Source organism: Euleptes europaea, chromosome 6, assembly GCF_029931775.1.
Source record: "Euleptes europaea isolate rEulEur1 chromosome 6, rEulEur1.hap1, whole genome shotgun sequence".
NCBI lineage: Eukaryota > Metazoa > Chordata > Lepidosauria > Squamata > Sphaerodactylidae > Euleptes > Euleptes europaea.
In genome coordinates, this window is record NC_079317.1 from 106994527 (window position 1) to 107016187 (window position 21661).

The 21661-nt window shown below is 45.3% G+C and overlaps 1 protein-coding gene across 1 annotated transcript in view; it reads right to left on the reverse strand.

Moving 5' to 3' along the window:
- Nucleotides 1-9511: 9511 nt before the first annotated feature.
- SPEG (striated muscle enriched protein kinase) overlaps nucleotides 9512-21661 on the reverse strand; it is a 144146-nt gene continuing 131996 nt past the window's right edge. The window contains exons 36-41 of the mRNA XM_056852175.1: nucleotides 20871-21603; nucleotides 15605-15844; nucleotides 12706-12929; nucleotides 11481-11556; nucleotides 10975-11124; nucleotides 9512-9936 (exon numbers count right to left, since the gene is read on the reverse strand). Coding sequence (XP_056708153.1) covers nucleotides 9732-9936; nucleotides 10975-11124; nucleotides 11481-11556; nucleotides 12706-12929; nucleotides 15605-15844; nucleotides 20871-21603 — 1628 coding nt within the window. The 3' untranslated portion in view covers nucleotides 9512-9731. The remainder of the gene's footprint in view (nucleotides 9937-10974; nucleotides 11125-11480; nucleotides 11557-12705; nucleotides 12930-15604; nucleotides 15845-20870; nucleotides 21604-21661) is intronic.

The window sequence follows — 21661 nt, forward strand, 5'->3', positions numbered from 1 at the left end:
TGTGAGTTCTATGGGGCTAAATTAGGAACAGAACTGGCAACACAATGTAAGCTTACTAATTTCTTTAAGCCAAAACTCTCCAAAATTCAGGACAATACAGCAAGATTTGTATAACTAAACATACAGAAAGTGCAAGATGAAGATGGAAGATTTCTGATTCTGCTGGTTCAAGGGTCAAATGGAACGAAATGAACAATTGCCAACATTTATGCTCCCAATAATGCAAAAGAAATTGTTTTTTGAAATTTTTTCCCAATGTTTTACAAGACTTCCATCAAGGAGAAATTGTGATTCTTGGAGATATGAATGGGGTTATGGATATACAGCTAGACAAGTCGAGGAAATATAAAGGCGGCAAACTCCCCAAAATTGTGTTTCAGTTTCTTGAAGACTGGCAACTACTAGATGCTTGGAGAGTAAAACACCCTACTGAAAAAGACTTCTTCACCTTCTATTCCAATAGATACAGATTGACATGTGCTGGATTTCCAAAACTCTCCTTGGACCAGGTAAAGATCTCACCGAAAACCTTTGCAGACCACAGACCACTTCAAATTTCGTGGCATTCAGGAGAACGTGGTTTCAGAAGGTGGCGTTTGAACGATAATATACTCCTTAGTAAAGAAGTTGGGTCCAGTTGCCAGAAAGAATTATAATAATTTTTTAGAATTAATAATACCCCTGGAATGTCTCCTGTTACAACCTGGGAAACCAGTAAGGCTTTTATGAGAAGAAAATTGATTGCTGTAACTTCCAAAATAAAAAAAGACAAAGATCTCTTAACCTACACAAACAATTAAGAAACCTTGAAGAATGGCATCACACACACACACAAAAATAAACATACAGGTTTAACAGAGAACAGAAATGTGCAGCAGATAATGTCTTTGAATTCAGTGAAGTAACTGGTTATGCTCGATAATAATTTCATGGTGAGCAAAGTTCAACTTTTCTGTTTCATGAAGTGCCAGAGTCTTCCATTATAGTTCTCTTGCAAAAAAGAACAAACTGGACATCACAGAAACCATGCTTCACAATTCAGCTGGAAAGATACACCTGTACAATAACAACATAATTCCAATAATAATACCAGTCATGTTAAAAGTACCCCCCTTTCCAATTCTCTTGACCCACCGCCTCGCCAACATCGGACTTTGTGGGGTAGCCCTTCAATGGCTGATCTCACTCTTTCATGGTTAGGGGACAGAGGGTGGCACTAGAGGAGAGGACCTCTACCTGGCATCCCCTAGTATGCAGGGTGCATCAGGGAGCAATCCTCTCTCCAATCCTTTTTAACATGCACCCCCTTTTTAACATGTGTGGAATTTTGGGCTGGGATGCCATCAGTACACCAATGACACCCAGCTCTTTCTGTGGATGGATGGTCAGCTGGGCGTTGTCCCAGATGCATTGGCCAAATGCCTGGGTGCTGTGGTGGGATGGCTTAAGCAATTAAATCTATCAAAGACGGAGGTCCTCCTGTGGCTGGGCCGGAGCGGACCAGATCAGGCAGATTCTCTACCAACTCTTAATGGAGTTCAGCTAACATCGTCTGTCTCTGCCAGGAGTCTGGGGGTGATCCTGGATGCCTCCCTTTCTCTGGAGGCCCAGGTCACTAATGTTGCTAGGTCAGCATTTTTCCATCTCTGCCAGACCTGGCAACTCATGCCTTACCTCTGTCCCACTCTGACCTAGCCACAGTGATCCATGCAATGGCCACCTCCAGACTAGACTACTGTAACTCACTCTTCACAGGGCTACCCTTGAAACAGCTCTGAAAATTACAGTTGGTCCAGAATGCAGCTACACGGATCCTCACAGGACCCCCTGTAGGGTACACATTCAAGCTGTGCTTTGCCAACTGCAGTGGCTTCAGATCAACTTCTGGATCAAGTTCAAGGTATTGGTACTTACCTTAAATGGTCTGGGGCCTTTGTATTTGTGGGATCGCCTCTTCAGTTATAACTCCCAAAGAGCTTTGTGCTCTTCTTCTGACAGTTACCTGGTTACCCCTGGCCCAAAGTCCATCTAGTTGTTCCCAACCAGGGCCATGTTTTTCATGGCTGTGGCCTCTGCCTGGCAGACCTCTCTGTCCAAGGAGACCTCTCCCAGTTCCAGAGGGCCTGTAAGATTATGGTTGCCAGGTCTCCCCTTGCTATCTGCGGGAGCTTCTGGGGGGGATTTTCAAGTGTCCAGCCCACGCATGCAAATATGTCCCATCCAGGGTAAACCCAGAAGCGATGGGAATGCTCTAGCACGTCCTTCAAAAAATTCTATGGAAACTTTGCATGTGTCATCTATAAAGTTTGGAAACCACAGAGTTTTTGCACAAATATGCTGGAGCATCCGTCAAACCCAGAAGTGATGGGGACACTCCAGCACAGGGATGTCGAACTCATTTGTTAGGAGGGCCAGATATGACATAAATGTCACTTGGTCAGGCCGGGCCATGTGTACCAAATAAATAAATAAATACCATAAAATGTAAAGCCAGTTACTGGAGAAGCAAACTGTATAAAAGACACAGGCAAAGTCAATTAATGATATTGTTTTTTACTTAAAACACAAAGAAGCTTACAACAATAACATTGTTACAGTATTTTCTTTTATTTAACAGTCTTATTGTTTTAAGTATGTTTGTATTTTAAGTATAAAATAATATCATTAATTGATTTTGCATGCGTCTTCTATAGAGTTTGCATTATTTTTTAAAAAAGATTTAAATGGGGGGGGGGGTGGCTGCCTTGGCTGATGAGCCTGCAGCGGACTTGCCAGCCCAGATCTGGTGGGGATGGGGTGGCTGCCTTGGTAGGCGAGCCTGCAGCTCTCCCCCAGTCCAGAAAGATGGAGAAAGTCAGAGAGAAGAGAAATAGAAAGGGGGAAAGAGAGAGACAGAAAGAGTGGAACAGATAGGAGACAGAGGGAGAGAAAAAGAAAGAAAGGGAGAGAGAGAGAGAAAAAAGAGGCAGAAAGGGAGAGAGAGAGAGAGAGAGAGAGAGAGAGGGAGAAAGAGAAAGTGAAGGGAGAGAAAGAAACAGCATGAAAGAGAGGGAGAGAGAAGGAGGGAGAGAAAGATAAAGAGGGATGAGGGGAGGGCTGCTGGCTGGGCTCGTGGGGCCGGAGCACCCTGGGAAGCCCAGAAGTGGTTGGGGGGGGGCTGCCTGCCTCGGCTTCACGGGCCAGAGAAAAGCCCTCAGCGGGCCGCATCTGGCCCGCGGGTTGCATGTTTGACACCCCTGCTCTAGCCTATGCCTCCAAACACTCTATGGTTTCCATAGAGTTTTCTGAGGGATGTGCTAGAGCCGTGTTGGCGAACCTATGGCACGCGTGCCGGACTTGGCACTCCGAGCCCTCTCTGCCGGCACGCGCGGATAAGTGGAGCAGCTGGGCAGGGGGGGGGCCTTTGAACCGCTCCCCCCTTCCCTGAGCAGTTCAAAGCCCCGCCCCAGTCCTGCTCCGGGAGGCCAGGTCACCCGAGCTGGTAGACCTGGCCCCTGGGAAAAGCCATCCACTGGAGGCCAGGTCATCCGAGCTGGTAGACCTGGCCCCTGGGAAAAGCCATCCACTGGAGGGGGGGGGGGGAGAGAGAGAGAGTTTTCTAAACTAAAACCTCAGTATTCAGGTTAAATTGCGGTGTTGGCACTTTGCGATAAATAAGTAGGTTTTGGGTTGCAGTTTGGGCACTCTGTCTCTAAAAGGTTTGCCATCAGTGTGCTAGAGCATCCCCATCACTTCCGGGTTTATCTCAGAAGGGATAATATTGTGCCAAGCCACACTGCACCAGTTTGGGGATTGTCCCACCCCCTTTCGATGGCCTGTTTCCCCCACCGTCCAGCTGAGGGGCGGCAGGCAGGCCTGTTAAATGGCAGGCAATTGCCCACCATTAACAGGCACCTGGCAACCCTGTGGAAGAGGTGTTCTGCCAGGCCTATGGTTGAGGACAGTAATGGTTCTACATCTATGGTATTCTATTTATTGGCCGGGACCTCTATACCTCCCTCCCACTCGCTTGTCTCTTCCAGTTTCTTCCCCCAACCTCCCCGTTTTTGTTTTTAACCATGCTGGGTTTGTTGTGACCCCCCCCCCCTTTATGCTGTCTAAAATACAATCTAGGCATCACGATATCGGGGTTTGGCAAATTAGGCGCCATTATTTTAGAGTTGTTATCTTTACCCAGTTTTTATGTTATTGTCATTTTTGTTGATTATTGAGGAATTTGTTTTTATCCTCTGTTGTAAACCACCCTGAGCCCTGCTTTGGCAGGGGGAGGGAGGAATATAAATAAAATATTGTTGTTGTTGTTGTTGTTGTTGTTAACAATATAAATGTCAACTACCTTATGCAAAGTGATAAGAGCTCATAATTTTATGCAGCTGCCCAGCAAAAAAACTCTTCCTGCACCGCTAGTCTCCACTCACTGACCCCCCCTAGTGGGCTAAACCAATTAGTTCATGGGGGTCATGCTTGCAAGGGAGGCAGGGGCATGGTGTCCTTGCTCTCTGTACATGCACACTAGCAGCAGGTCCTTCCAGACAGGAACAAAAGGCAGCTCTATAGGGAGCCCATGACCCCATGGGGGGCTGAAGGCCATTTCTGTAGGAGACCTCTGGGCTTTTTTGTGGTACTGCAGAGGCCAGTCCTTACAACTAAACAGGCATGTTGAAAGTGTAGGTTGAATGGATGTGAGCCGAGCTTAGTACATGGGTGCTTGGTGTATGTGTGTGTGTGGAAAGTGCCGTCAAGTTGCAACCAACTTATGGTGACCCCATAGGGTTTTCAAGGCAAGAGATGTTCAGAGGTGGTTTGTCATTGCCTGCCTCTGTGTAGCATTCTATAACAGCCCTACTCCCCATTAGGGAAAGACAAGATTTTGCACATGCAGCTCTCCGTTGTGTCAACATGAACTGGTGACTTTCCTGCATGAATTGGCTGCCCCAGCTTTTGTGGCACATAATTTCAGTACAAGCACAACTGAGTTTTGGAGTTGTTGGTCATCAAGTGTACATGCAGTGTGTGAATCAATCCTCAGTGATAAGTAGGGTTGCCACCCTCCAGATAGGGCCAGGAGATCTCCTGAATTACAACTGATCTCCAGTTTACAGAGATTACAGTTTCCTTGGAGAGAATGCCTGCTTTGGAGGATGGAGTCTATGGCATTGTACTAGGGTTGCCAGCTCCTGGTTGGGAAATACCTGAAGAATTGGGGGGGGGGGCTAAGTAGGGCATGGTTTGGGAAGGGGAGGGACCTCAGTGGGGTATAATGCCAGAGTCTACCTTCCAAAGTGGCCAGTTTCACCAATTGAACTGATCTCTGTTGCCTGGAGATCAGGTGTAATACTGGGAGATCTCCAGCCACCACCTGGAGGTTGGGAAGCCTACATTGTACCCAGCTGAGGTCCCTCCCCTCCCTAAATCTTACTTACCCCAGGATCCATCTCCAAATCTCTAGGAATTTTCCAACCCAGAGTTGCCAAGCCTAGTGGGAAGGCAAATGTAATTTGCTCATGTTCAGTATTGCTCCCAATTTCACATATTCTTGGTATTTGAATTTGCATCCAGGCAAAGTCTCTACAATGGAGTTTGAAGTCAGAGGCAGGACAAGCCCAGTGTGACTATTTCCAGTCTTTCTTGCCTTGCACCAACTAAGCAATGCTGATTCTGTGACCTTAGGCAGTTCATGAGAGGGAGGGCATCTTGGCCATCTTCTGGGCACTGGGGGTGTGGGGGGGGAGATAGTTGTGAATTTCCTGCATTGTGCAGGGAGTTGGACTAGATGACCCTGGTGGTCCCTTCCAACTATATGATTCTAAGAAATTATAGTTACACAACTGGCTGTGAATGAATCCCATAATGTCTCATGACAGAGCAAGGCTGCTATATCAGAAGAAGCCAAGTGTGGATCCTCTTATTGGCTTGGGCACCTCTGCATCAAAAAGTTAAGAGGAAAGGAGGGAAATGTAAGAAGAATAATGTGGGACAACTAGACAGATGGGACTGGGAGTGGGTTTGAGTGGGAGAAGTGTGAGTGAGCAAGAAGGGGAAAGGATAGTGAGGAAGAATGGGCAGAAGTTAGTTATAGGCATGGCTCAAGCACCTATGACCAACCTTTTTTAAAAAGGGGAATAATTTTAAAATCAAGTTAATAGACTATATCTGGGGTACCTGCAGTATTCATCATGAATTAGATCACAAACACACACACAAAACTTCCAGCAAATTCTAGTTACTTCCCCACAACCAAATGCAACACAGCAATAACTGCATCAATGAATGAAATGAGATGGCCAGTCAAACAAGCCATGCATGCGCCCAGGTAATGTTCTGGGTATCCAGCTGGGGGAAAAGATTTCATTGCAAGGATAGGATGTTGTGGAAATGGCACCACATAGATCAGGGGGGCACGTTTTAGAAGGGGAAGTCATCTATGTACTTAATAATAATGCTGGGAATGTTCTGCTGTTTTGGAGACAGGCATGAATGGTAGATCTGAAAACAACGTTCTGTCAAATTAGCCTGAATTTGAGTTCTGGTCTATACTAGTTTGGGCCATCCCAACTATGTTTTTATTGGCTGTGATGCTTCTGAAATCCAGTGAAGTGTAGCAGTTAGAGTGGCAGACCATTAATGGGGAGGTTCAGGTTCAAATCCCCACTCAAGGGCTCAAACAGACATGATGCTGGGAGTACATGAGCATTTCTTTTGCTCTGAAAATCAGGCTTGTGGTGGTCCAGTTCTGTTCAGGGCTGCAGTGTGTAAGAGAGAGCGGTTAAACCTTCCCTCTGCACTGTTTTCTTGGTTTAAAATTCACCAGGGACTTTCCAGATGAAAATAGTACGTGGAAGGCTCTCCCATGATACAGTGGTCCTGATCCAAATTGAGCCCCCTGTGAACCTTTTGCTTAGATAAAAAGAAATGCTAGGAATTCTGTTTACAGAGCTCCTGGTGTTATGTCTATTAGACCCCTCAAGTAGGGTTGCCAGCTCCAGGTCAGAAAATACCTGGAGATTTTGGGGGTGGAGCTTGAGAAGGGCAGGGTTTGGGGAGGGGAGGGAGTTCAATGTGGTATAATCACCATTTTCTCCAGGTGAAGTGATCTCTGTCGCCTGGAGATCAGTTGTAATAGTTGGAGATATCCAGCCATCACTTGGAGGTTGGCAAGCCTACCCTCAAGTCATGAAGTCCATGTGGGCCTAGGGTTGCCAGCTCTGGATTGGGAAATACCTGGAGATTTGGGGAGTGGAGCCTGGGGAGGGCGGGGCTTGGGGAGTGGCAGGACCTTAGAAGGGTACAATGCCACAGTGCAGCCATTTTCTCCAGGCTCCAGGCTGGGCAACCCTCTTTGGGCCAGAGTCACTCTCTTGGGCTGACCTGCATCATAGGGCTATTTTGAGAATAAAATGGAGTAGGGGACAGCCACATATGCAACCATAAAACATCTTGGAAGAAGGGTGGGATAAAAATGTTGATAGGTTTATTATAGATTTTGTTGGATAAATAAAATAAAGAATTTGAATAGTAAAACAGGATAGACTGTTTGCTGCCTATTCTGGTATAATAGATAGCTCAGAAGTGAAATCTGAAGGATATACAATAGCTCGAATGGTCAAAGGAGTTCAAAAGTATGTTAGAGGGTTCCCAAATGGCTTCCAGAAAGCATCTGTCCTGCAGTGTTAGACAATGTCACAGGGGAAGTTTTCTGGGCTTCAGTGAACTGCCATCTGATGTCATATATAATGCACAGATACAGCAGAATCCAATATAAAACCTTCCCCGATTGTACAGATTGAGACTGCATGTCTCCATAGCAATCCTAGTTGTTTTTTATGTCTGTACATAACCCAATATGGCCCAGTTGGTGATGCTCCCTTTTGTCTCTGATGTGGTGTTTGGGGAAAATAAACTGGCTCATTTTTTTCTGCAGACATAATAAATCCCTTTGTCCTGTTAGCTTCCCATAGATCACTCACAGCCACTGGGGTTATCCACTGCCTTTATTTTGACTCTTGGTTGCTTTGCCTGCTCCACGCCAGAAGGAAACTAGCATCTCCACAATCAAAACACATTGGAGCACTGGAGGAGTGGGGGATAAAAAGACAACGACGGGAAATTGTGGTCATGGCTCCACACAGCCAAGCCTGGACAGGATAGTTGCATTCATGCGATAGGGCCTTGGCCAGACTCCTGGGCCTGCCTCCCGCTCAGCTCATCAGTACCATTCTCACCAAATCCAGGTCTGTGTTTCTCCGTCTCCTGGATGTCCCCACTTGCTGTTGAATGTGGCTGACAGAACTTCTCGATCTGGTTTTCAGAATGGCTTCTACCATTTTCAGTGAGATATATCAAGTCTGGCTTGGTACGGACCCTTCGCAGCCCAAGACTCATGGCAAAACCGGAAGACCCAGGCCTGTTTCCTCATCCCGGTGGGTGAATGATCCCCCTTACTCCATGTGTTTCTGCAATACTGAGCTTCTGCAAAGGCAGGGAGCTGTCACCCAAGGCCAGTAGGAGGAAAGGCTAAAGAGACCCTCCCATCTCTTTCTCAACAGTGAAATCCAGCTCACTCCCCCCAACGACAGAAGCACAGTTATGTGTCCTGGGAAGCCTGAACATGTTTGCCTGACTGCGGAAGGAAAAGGACATATGTCTGGAGACCCTGTGCCTGTTTGTAGGGGGTTCATTATGAGTGTTTTGCAGGCACCAGGATGGGCTGTGGGCAGAAGAGCACCCAGGGAGTGGAGTGTGCATGTATGGAGTGGGAAGGAGGGCAAGTGGGAAGTGGGAACTTCTAAGAGGCATGCAGGGAGATAAGGTGTCTGTATGTGCATCATCAGTTCTGAAGGACGAGAGAGGACTATTGAGTCTGTAACCTGTGAGTGACATAAAAGTACATGCTGCAGGAACAAATCTGCAGAGTAGAAGATGAGGAGTGAATAAGGAGAAACTGCTGGTAGGTGCCTCATACTGCCAGCCTTTTCCAGAGACTAAGCAGATGTAGATGGTGAGAAACCCCAGGAAATTTCCTTCCAATTCTGGATTTCTCCCTCCCTTGGGGTTGCAGGTTATTGGCTGCTCCTAAGTGTGGGACTGGGGTGGACACCCTATCCTCCTTGCCCTAGCTGAAGAAGCATTCCATCCCTATATTGTGTGTCAGCTACACAGACGGGGACTGAATTTTCCCAGTGCTAAGCCTTCATTGCAGGCTCCAAGGTTGATCCCTCTTTTCCTTTTCCCAGCTCAGTTAATGATGACCCACTTCTTAGGGCTGCAGATGGCATATTTTGTGTCTGCTGTTAACAAAAAGGACTGGTTGCTTCCAGGTACCTGATTTACACTGGGTGTAGATGCAGCACTTTAGGCATAACACGCAAGGGAACGTCTGAGGTCCAAGAGAGGTGCTATTTTGATGAGGTGGCTTTCTTGCCTTGGCCTAGTAATGTCCTTGCTCCAAAGCCCCTCACGCTTCCCAGAGTAAGTCACCCCTCCCTGACCCCATCCCCACCGTGGGAAATTTAGTCAATCTGCCGTTTTCTGTCATCAGGCACTGATTCACTCCTTCTAAGGCAGCTTACTGCCAAGTCTGGTGGGTGGAGTGAAGAACAGCGGCCAGTGCTGACGACTCTTCCTGATCCATGAGGTATATCGACCAGTCCCACCCTGGCTGGGTGGACGGGTGCTTGGCCCACCACGCCCCCTGCTGGAATGTTCTGTGGCTCCTCCGGCAGGGCAGACGGCTAGGGCATGTGGCTGCTGGCGCCATGGTAGGAGCGCAGTAAGACCTTGTGCTTGGTGGCCACCTCATTGCGCCGACGCTGGTGCTCCACCAAGAACTCTTTCAGGCGACTAGTGGTGAAAGTGAGGGTCTGGCGCCGCAGCTTCATCAGGTAAGCATCTTGGAGCCAGGGGTTGGCAAAGCAATCCTTGATAGTTGGGCGGCTCCTGCAAGGATAAGAGATGCCAGTCAGAGACAGTTCTTTTCTGTTTCCTTCCCTTTTCCTTTCCACCCTCCGAAGGAGCAAACGACAGGGAGACTGGGAAACTGATTCCATAAAAAGTGTCAAATGACTGGAGTGTAGCAGGACTGTGGTCAGAACTCGGCCCTCTTGTCTTCCAGGACCTCCCCGTTCCCTCTTGCGAGGAATTCTGATGTTCAGCCTGCTTTAGTGCCCACAGTGCCCACAGGCTCACCTGGCTCTGCAGTGGGGGCCCTGTGATTAATGATTCTTGTTCTACAGTGCCTGAGGCATGTACGCGAAGCTGTCCTCCAACTTAAGTGGCTCTTCTGTGGGAGGAAGAGGCCCTTACGTTGGAGGAAAGTTTTAAACTTTTCTCATTGACGTGGTAGGATACTTGTCATCATCTTTTGACACTTTAAGAATCAAGTGAGGATGATTGCAGAGATGCTGGATCAGGACTGGCTTCAGACTGCGCTGTGTTACTGTTGATTTGACTGAGAGCCATCTTGACCATAGCAGCTCGCAGGATTTTATCCTAAGATAGGATTGTTGGGGATCCTAGGATTGTAGGGTTTCCTTCCCTAGTGTTTGAACTAAGCAGCCCTATTGCCAGGCAGTGCCATGCTTTTTATCACAGGAACTGTGGGATGGATCCAGCCAGCTTTTTCACTCAGTCTCACAGAATTCTCCTCCTTATACCAGTTTCTGTCTCACAAGCCTTTCACTCATGCAGGTCCCAAGATGCCCAGCATAGCCTTCCTGGTGGCCAGATTGAACCCTCTCATTCTTTTCTCGCCAGTGGAAAAGCTGGTTGGAGCCAGCCCTATGATTGCTGCAGAACTCTATTGCACAAAATCATTCATGAAGAGAGACTCCCTTCTAGTACCTGAGATCTGGCTTGAAGTTCTCCTAAATCTTGGATCAGGCTGGTCTGAAATTGTCTGCATATGGCAACTCTGCCCTGCTACACCTGTAGCGATGCCGCCCCTAGAATTGTTCCCCTTATTTTTCTACCACTCACCATGGATAGGCAGAGAGGACCTTGCGAATGAAGAGTGCAGCACTCTGGGAGACATTGGAGTACAGCTTGAAGGCATCGTAGCGCCCTGCCAGAATCTTGCTCTCTGTCTCCAAGGGATCCGCTTCAAGGAATGGTGACCGACCACTCAGCCTGATAGTAAGATGAGAGAGCAGATGGGTAGAAAGTCATCCCCAGGAAGGCTATGATATTGCTCATCTATCCAGCCAGCTCTGCAAACTACAGATGAAAAAGTGCACCTCTATAGGAAGTGCTATTTTGCACAGTTATTTATCAGAGCTAAGGTGTATCAGCTGATGGGAGAATATCCAAGAAATTGCAGGAGGATGGCCTGCCCCTGTCCCTTTAGTGGATATGGCCAGACGAGGCAGAAAAAGATCTGAGATTAATGCTTTCTGCCTAATATACACTTCTAATTCCCATCTGTGCTCTCCTGCAGGTATGATTCTTGCACACACACTCTCTAGCCTCCACAGCCAGTTACGTACATGATGTATGTGAGGACTCCCACACCCCAGACATCAGCTGCTGAACCAACTGGATCGCCTTTTACCACTTCTGGAGCTGTAAAGGAAGAAAAGAACCCTCACAAAATTACTGTGGGTGGTACAAAGAGAGGTTTCTGCTAATTGTGCTACAGAGACTCTTGTTTCTGAACCTGACTGGGGCCCTTCAGCTACAAGGGAAAGGTGCTTGTTAATCTCCAGCGGCCTAGCCGAAGAGGTGAGGTGAGCTCCTTGAGAGCAAAGCAGAGCTATGGGGGGAAGAAGAAGAAGAATTGGTTTTTATATGCTGACTTTCTCTACCTTTTAAGGAGAATCAAACCAGCTTACAATCTCCTTCCTCTCCCCACAACAGACACCTTGTGAGGTAGATGGGGCTGAGAGAGTTCGGAGAGAACTGTAACTAACCCAAGGTCACCCAGCTGGCTTCATGTATAGTAGTGGGGAAACCAACCCGGTTCACCCAATTAGAGTCCACCGCTCTTAATCACTATACCACACTGGCTCTCTCTTCCTTAAACACAGAGTGTACCAAGAGTACAGGCATTTGGCAGCAAAGGACCCCCTGGTTGCAGTACTATGATAAATCAAATTGGGTTCATTAAGAAAGATGTGGTGTATCTCATATGGACAAAGAATGCTCAGACCACAGGGAGAGGGAGTAGCAAAAGAATCAAGGGAAGGATACTTGGTTGGGGCTAGTGAGAAACAGAGGGAAAGGTTGATTGCACAACCACATAAATAGCAATATGGGAGTAAACTCTAGATGGTAATGCTGCCCAGTCATTCTCTTATCATTCCTTCCAGGGAACATTCACCACGAGGATGCAACATTTGAGAGATATTCAAAAGAGCCTGTGAGCCTTGCTCAGTGTTGTGGATTCTAATCCCAGGCAGTAACTTGAAAAATCCACTAGAAGCATGTTTGTAAAGATTCTAAGACAGATCCCTCCTCCTTTCCCCAATGTTAACCCTGCAGAAAAGATGAGTTGTGACAGAAGCCAAGCATTTGACATGACTGGGGGAGGGATTCTCACTTGCTACCTCCACAATCAGGCTTTTCAGTTCTCCCACCAACTCACTGGCATGTAATTCCCTTTCACTAGAGATCATGTACCATGGCATATCTACTTCAACTTGCCTTTCATGCACTCCTTTGGGAATCCTCCTGATCAATCCTATGATATGCCAACCACTTAAATATACTTACCCATGTATTCTATTGTGCCAACATGGTGCCCTAGCTGGCGCAGTACCAGGGGATTGTAATTTTGGGCACAGCCAAAGTCTATTATTTTTACTGTGTTTAAGGAGGAGACAATAATGTTATCAGGCTTGAGATCAAGGTGGATGATGCGCCGTCCATGCAGATACTCCAACCCCTGGAAGATCTGTGTGACATAGCCCACCACATCATCCTCAGAGTAACGGAACCTGTAGGCGTCAACAGACAAATCAGAGGATGAAGAGACCCCATGAGTCCACCCTCCTGTCCCCACACTTGTACCAGTAGCCTCAACGACTTGCCATTAGCCCCAAACAAGACCACTAGTGAGCTTGAGGTAGATGGTAAAGACCTCTGATGGCTCGTTTACGCTCTTTTGTATGTTCTGTAACAGTTGTATTATGTAAATGTGTGGAGATAATATTTTCTTAAAGCTCTTTTGTATATTCAACCCCATTCAGGGCTGGCTCAATGCTTTTTGCTGCCCTTCGTGAATTAAAATTTAGGCATCTCCCCATCCCCCACACCCAGCTGAGCAGCATGATAACATAACACTAAACAATCAAAGTCTGACCAGGACACTACTTGGCGATTTTCCTCTGTAATTTTAGTAATTTATCACACTGTTGTGGTCTACGTTAATCAACTTGGGTCAAATACAGCTTTCCGGGCACCACCACTATATAGATTCAAATCATCTATAAACATGTGCAGAGAAGGGGGATAAATACAAAAGTGCAGTATCTGACATGATACTGACATACCTGAGGAAGACATTCCTGGTATTTTGGTATGTGTTAGCAACCATGGCTGGTCTGGCCCCATTTTATATGTATGTGATATTGGTGGTAGATTGCAAAAAAAAAAAAAAAAAAAAGTTGTGCATTTGTAATGGTTACTTTTTTTGTCTCTCCTAATCATTAGATTCTCCTGAGGATAACCGTATGTAATCTGAAAAACAGGCCTCTATGAACGTTCAGCTATCTATTTTCTGTTATCTATCCACAGGGGGTGGGGAGGTCTTTTTTTGTGCCTTATTCTTTATCCACTCCCTTTATTGGATTTTATTGCTTTGCCCCCAGCCTGCCCAGTGTTCCATCTCATGGAGATCGTTCTAATTTGAATCACAGCCTAAAGATTTTGCAATTCCCCTGCCTACTCTAGTTCTGTAACATCAGCAAAAATGTAACATTCTTTTGAAGTCGTTAATCCTAATATTGAATAGTGCTAGATCCAGGCCAGAGAAACAAAGCATTTGCCTGCCAGCATAAAACAAAATAAAAATGAGGGGCTTTGGAAAGCTCTTAGTTCATAGAGAATACTTTGAAATAAGAGCCTCTGTTGTAAAATAAGTGTTAGAAGCATTGGCAGAGAGCTCCTGGGGTCTCCTGACACTTGGTAGCACTCAGGACAAATTTCCATGATGATTTCATATGATTTATTTATGCAGCACCATAAATAATGTCTGTGATGCTTAAACAACACAAGAATAACATAGAGGCAGGTTTCTGCCTCAAGGAGCTTAAAACATATGATGGGAAGGAGATGGGAAACCATTTTTTATCCAGCTATTCTTCTAAGGAGTACAGAACAGCATAATGGTTCTCCCCACCCCCATTTTATCCACACAACAATACTGTCAGGCAGGTTAGGCTTTAAAGGAAGTTACTGGTGGCCACACAGGAAGCTTGATGGCTAAGGGAGGGGGTACTTCAGCCTGAGTTTCCCAGATCCTAGTCCAGCTTTCTAACCACTATCCCACAGACAGAAGAAAGAGTGGTGGGGAAACATGGGATGAACATGAGTACATCCAGCAACACATTCACAGGAACCCATTCATGAACTTCCCATGATGAAGGTCACAGTGTAGGAATGACTCGCACATGCTTATCTTTCCCAAGGGACTTGATAGATCCCTGTGAGTGGGAATCATAATGTGAAAAATGGTCCTCCTTCCACAGCTGCTCTTCTGTCTTCCTGAGCCCTTACAGCATGTGGCATGGCTTCCTTGCTGGAGCTATGCTAAATGTGTCCCTACAAGGTCTCTAGAGGACAACTTAATGTTGCTGCCTTCATTTTGTGTCATATTATAGTCTGGATTGTCTCCGTTAATATTATTAAATATCTGGGCAACAGGGAGATGACTGGACTGGCTGGCCTTCATTTCACTTCCGCTCTGCTCTTCTGTGACTCATCCTCTTTGATTGCCCCAAGCAACCCAAATTATCAACTCCCATCACAGATTTCTAGCTCAACTAAAAGAGATTTCGGGAGTTGGGTTTGTTTAGTTTGGAGAAGAGAAGGTTGAGGGGAGACATGATAGCCATGTTTAAATATTTGAAGGGATGTCATGTTGATGAGGGAACTAGCTTGTTCTCTGTTGCTCCAGAGACTAGGACACGGAGTAATGGATTTAAACTAAGAGAAAAGCGATTCCACCTAAACATTAGGAAGAACTTTCTGACGGTGAGGGCTGTTCGATGGTGGAATGTGCTGCCTCGGAGGGTGGTGGAGTCCCCGCCTTTGGAGGTCTTTAAGCAGAGGCTGGATGGCCATCTGTCAGGAGTGCTTTGATTGTGGGATCCTGCATGGAGGGGCGAGAGTTGGGGTCACTGGGGATGTGGAGGGGAGGTAGTTGTTAATTTCCTGCATTGTGCAGGTGGTTGAACTAGATGACCCTGGGGGTCCCTTACAACTTTATGATTCTATGATTTGGATATACAGAGATCCCAAGGTGTGTGACCAAAGTGATGCTGGAGAGATTCTGTAAAAGCTCTTTTGTCCTGGTCTGTAATTGTATGTGACTTTACCTCCCCAACTCCTCTGTTGTCCCATGCTGACCCAAACACAGCTTTGTCTCTCATGCCGTGAGCCCCCAACACACCTGTCAACAAAGTGGTAGAGGATCTCCTTCCCTGTGCAGTGTTCGGTTATGAGCACCAGATAGCGGGGTGTGATGTAGGCCTCGTGCAATGCCATGATGCGCTCGTGGTGCAGGCCCTTAAGAAGGTCATATTCCTGCAGAACCCTTTGTTTATCCTCCGCCTCATAGGGCACAATCTTGGCCATAAAGCGTTTGCCTGTGGCATTCTCTTTGCATTCTCGGATCACTCCAAACCGACCCCTGAACATACATAAGGAACATGTTCAGTGCATATCTTGGATGCTTGCTTAGCTTGTCCAACTAAGGCTAAGCCACAATCCCCTGACAAAGCACAAGTAAAGGAGAGAGGCGGGATACTATTTTCAATGCAGAGCTGATGGCTTCCCTACTTCCCAAGCAGCTTGGCTTCTCATTACCTGGGTCTGTTGGTCAAGTGCTCTGGTCACCATCCAAACTGGTTAGCCTGTAGCCTCGAAGTTCCAACTGGTGTGTGACTGGCGTCTTTCTCCAGCACCATGGTAACAACTTATGGGGAAAACGTGAAGCCACACACACTTCCTCTCCACCATACTTTTTTGTGGCAACCAAAGCAGAATATGTACGCCTCCCCTCATGAAGACTTCTCTCTCCATGGAAGGGAAATGTACTAGTTCTGCTTGGAACATTACAAAGAGGCCCAGAGAACAGAAAGTGCTAATACATGCTCCTCGATTCCTGCCCTATGCTGCAACATCCAATGGATCTTGAGAACAGCTGACACTCTAAAAGTGAGTAGGGAGTTTGAGGTTGGTGAAACTCCTCCAGGACTAAGTGAGGTCCAGAGCTACTGATGCAATGTACTTAACCACATAAATTATATAGCCCTCTTCAAATCCCAAGAGCCCCATGGCGCAGAGTGGTAAGCTGCAGTACTGCAGTCCAAGTTCTGCTCATGACCTGAGTTCAATCCCAACAGAACTTGGTTTCAGGTAGCCGGCTCAAGGTTGAGTCACCCTTCTATCCTTCCAAGGTCGGTAAAATGAGTACCCAGCTTGCTGGGGGTAAAGGGAAGATGACTGGGGAAGGCACTGGCAAACCACCTGGCAAACAAAGTCTGCCTAGTAAACGTCGGGATGTGATGTCACCCCATGGGTTAGGAATGACTTGGTGCTTGCACAGGGGACCTTTACCTTCAAATCCCATCTTCAGTATACATGTGAGCAGTGCTGGATTTACGTATAAGCTAAACAAGCTATAGCTTAGGGCCCCACTCTCTTGGGCCCCCCCAAAAAAATTAAAGGAAAAAAACCTGGATGTACATTTCCAAAATATAAGATAAAAAACAAATAAAATAAAACCTACATATAGCAACAGTGTTTTGTGTTGTGTAGGCTCCTATGATGTAAGTAATGGACCCCGCCTGCTAGCCTGCTTTCTAAAATATCACTGGTTTGCTCATTTCTATATATAGGGTGCCTACATTCTGCATGGACTGCTTGCATGGCAACATGTAGCATGCAGCTGCAGACTGCAGTGCAGCACAGTTGAATGTAGGTCAAGCTGTTGTACCTGTTATCTAATATTAAAGAGTGCTTGTAGACTGATGATCAGGCAGCATAGACTAAGGCTATGAGTCTTATGCCTACTGATTGATTTCATGTAATACATTATTTTGATCCCATTATAAAATTACTTTAGAAAAATATTCATCTTTATTATGTAGTAGTAGGCCTATATTATTATTTACTAGTACAGTTCCCTATTACCCCCACTTGCTAGTATTACTGTATATAAATATTATAATTATATTAAATATTTTTCTTACAGTTTCTAAAATGTCAACCAGAAGTTACAAAAGTGGAGCTCAAAAGAGGAAGGAGAAGCAGAAAGCTGAAGAAGAGCTTAGCAAATTGCCAAAATTAGGTAGCTTCTTTACAAAGACAGATAAGGGGCCTGATGAACCCAAAGCCTATACCACAGCGAGTCAGTCATGTGATATTTGTCCCATTCCTGATACAGAACCTGGTACATCTAGTTCTATAGAATCTGCTTCAATGACTGAAGCAAGAAATATTCAGATTGACCAACCAGAGAGTAGTACAAGCACAGAAGATTCAACATCAAAATACAAACAGAATGATGTTGTGCTATGGGGTGATTTAAGCAAAGATGACATTGTATACTGAGTAGAAAAAGGTCCGTCAGAGTGTCAGCACTCAGATGGTTCATTTGAAAAGTCAAAGAGGTCTTTTGCATACCAAGACAGATATTGTTCAAAGAGCTTGTTCTATCCCAAATGGGCTAATGGTGAAAAATACTGCAGAGAATGGTTAGTATATTCACCAGAAACTGGTCGTGTATACTGTTTTGTGTGCAAACTCTTTTCAGATTCTTCCACACCATTATCATCAGATGGATTTTCTGATTGGTGCAACACCTATTTAGTTCAAAGTCATGGAAACTCTGAAGACCATAGAACAGCTTCGGTAGCATATCTTACAAGAAGAAAACGTGGCTCAACAATTGACTGACAACTAGCAGAACAGATACATAACGAACGGCAATACTGGAAACATGTTCTTGAACGAGTTGTGGCAGTCATAATAACTCTGGCAGAGTGTGATTTACCTTTCAGAGGAGATGAGGAAATATTTGGTTCTCCCCACAATGGCAATTACCTTGGATTACTTGAACTTATTGCAAAACTTGATCCTTTTCTAGCAAACCATATAAAAGAATTTGGAAATAGAGGATCAGGTGTCACATCCTTGTTTTCTAAAAAAAATATGTGACTGATGAATTTATCCAAATGATGGCATTTAAAGTAAGAGAATCAATTTTGGATGATTTAAAAACTGCAGGGTACTTCAGTTTATCTGTAGTTTCCACTCCAGACCTGTCCCATGTTGATCAGTTCACTGTTATTGTAAGGTATGTCTCACCAGATGATGGGCTCCCTATTGAACGTTTTCTAACCTTTCTAGAGATGGGTCGCCACACAGGGGAAAGTATGGCTAAGTTGGTGCATGACTACCTTACAAATGAATGCAAAATAGATTTTAGTAAGGGTCAAGGGTCATATGATAATGCTGCCAATATGTCTGGCAAATACAAGGGTATGCAAGAAATAATATTGAAGATTAATAAGTATGCTATGTATATTCCATGTGCAGGTCATTCCTTGAATCTTGTTGGTAGAGCAGCAGTTAACTGTTGCTTAGATGCAGTAAACTTTTTTGGAATTGTTCAAGAAATAGATGATTTCTTTTCATCATCTACACATAGATGGGCAGTTCTGTTGTCATTCTTCAAAGATGATTCAAAAGTTCCAAAGTCTTTGTCAAAGACTAGATGGGAAGCTCATTCAAGGGCCACAAGTGCAATACTTGACAGTTATGATGAAATAATTTCTGCATTGCATCAGTTGCATATTGATACCAGAGAGAAGGGTGAAACAAGAAATCAAGCCAGAAACATTTTGAGGAACTTGAATTTATGGTAATGTTATATTTGTGGAGTTATTTGCTGGATAAATTTCACAAGGCTAGTCAATCACTGCAAGACCTCAAAATTAGCCTATATGTATGTAGTAAACAGTATGCTTCACTTTCTGATTTTGTTAAAGGTTCCAGAGGTCTTTTTGTTCATTTTGAAGAACAGGCAAAGGGCAAATTGCCTGATGTTGATTACAAGAAAACCAGAAGAAGATCCAGAAGGAGGCATATAGGTGAAGATGAAGATGAAGCTTTAGAGAACCTTGAGCCAAGAGACAAGTTCAGAATCAAAGCATTTATACCTGTGATGCATGCATTAGAATCAAATCTGGCACAAAGGGCATCAGTATACAATGATGCTGCAAAAATCTTTTCATTCTTAACAAAATTAGATGCTACAGAAGAAGAGATTCGGGAAGACGTTAATGCTTTAAGCCAAACATATCCTGAAGATGTGGACATGAACCTTGTTGGAGAACTCAAGCATTTTCATCAATATGCTAGATATAGTCAAAGCCATGAACATGATAATCTGACACATCAGGATCTGTACCAAGTAATATTTAATGACCATGTCCAATCAGCATTCCCTAATGTAGAAGCAATTCTGAGAATGTTCCTTTGTATGATGATTGCAAATTGCCATGGAGAAAGATCCTTTTCTCAGCTGAAGAGAATAAAAAATGAATTTAGAACAACGTCTCAAGATAAATTATGTAACCTCAGCCTCATGTGCATAGAAAGAGACAAGCTATGCAGTTTATCATTTGATGATATCATCAGTGACTTTGCTTTGGCAAAGGCAAGAAGGAAAGTATTGTAATTTATATCATCAATACCGTCTTTTACACTCACTAAATGTAACAGGGTACAAAGGTCTGCTGTCCCAATGAACAGTGTAGACAACTTAATTTCCTATTAATAAAGCTATTTATAATTATTAGTAGTTTGCATCATATATTTACACCTATTATTATTTCATGTTATAGCAAGTTTCTAGAGACTAGATTATGAGTCTTTGTAAATTGTGTTTTTAAAGAAACTTTTGTTTTTACCAAATGCCAATGTGTTTGCATTATTAAGTTTGTTATGAATAAAAAATCATTTTAAGTTAGAGCTTAATAATTATTTCACTATTAATATACTTCTTCTTAATTGTATTTCAGTTCAACAATTACTTTGATAAAATACATATTTTGTTATGTGCAAATGACTTTAGATACCTATTAGGTCCATAAATTACCATATAGCATATATTCAACACAAAAAACAGCGACAATTTGTTGTTGACAAAGGACAGCTGGTCATATAAAGGGCCCCATTACCTTCAATAGCTTAGGGCCTCATCAAACCTAAATCCGGCCCTGCATTTGAGGATTCATAAGGAAGTCGTTTGTTGAGGGAGAGGTAGGGCATAAAAAAGAGGGAGGTTTTCTTCCCCTCCCCTTCCATTCCCATGAATTGTGCACCCTGTGGACAAGGCAATGAAGAGAGGCAAGCAACACTCAAGAAGTTCTTGAGGTACGTTGCTGGGCCTTCTCAGAGTCCCTTTGCCAGCAGGTCCATGGAATCCAGTAGTCAAAGGGACCTTGGGTGAGCCCTTCCTTTGCTACCCAAGGTAACCTAATCTGCTCACCTCTGAAGTGGGGTCCAAACCTCTGGTGGGGGGTGGGGTGGGAATGCTGCTGCTACAACAACATGGGCACTCTGTGGCATTTAGGGTCCAAGATGATCCCTTGCAACACTGCTCCTAATGCTGAGAAATCCCCACACAGAGCTGACATGTTTCTTACCTTGCTTTCTCATCCAGGAAGGTGTAGGGTTTTTGAGGGACCCCCTGGCGTAAGGATGAGTCATCCTTTGCAGATGAGGTGAGCCAGCCATGGGCGCCACTCCCAGTGTCCCTGCTAGGAGTGGCGTTCCGACTCACCCAACGTGTAGGGGAAGGCACATCCTCGGTAGTGGGGGTTGTCAGGGGACTGGATGCCACTTCCATGGGTGCTGCTGGTGGGTTAGAGACAAAAGAAGTGGCCACGTAAGGAAGAGCTTTGGGGGAGATGGTCACAGGTGAGTGTGCCATGGGGCTTGGTAATGCAGGGGAGATAGGAGAGAATTTGGAGAGAGAAGAGCCAGGGGTGGCTGCTGGGGCAGGTGGAATCTTGGCGGTCGTGGAGCCACTGCGGGTGCTAAGAGACAATGCAGTCCTGGAAGGCTTCAGTGCTGGCTCTGGAGAAGACACGGTGATGGCTGGACATTCAGAAGATGCATCTTTGGAGGGATGTGGCACGGTTGTGGTCTTCTCTTTCTCTGCAGCCAGAGACTTCTCCTCCTTGGCCTGAGCCTGTCCTAGTTTAGGCACTGATCCCTTCTGCTTCCTTGGAGGAGTGGAAGGCAGGGGTTCTGTGGTTTTGAGTGTTGGCTGGGGAAGCTGGTCAGCAGAGGTCTGAGTGGATCTGGTGGAAGACACTTTCTCTTGGGCAGTCATACTCTTTTTGGCAGTGACAGCTGAGTGGGCAGCCTTGAGTTCTGCATGTGAGAAAAGAGAATAGGACAGCCACAACAAGCAGAACCCTTATGCACAATG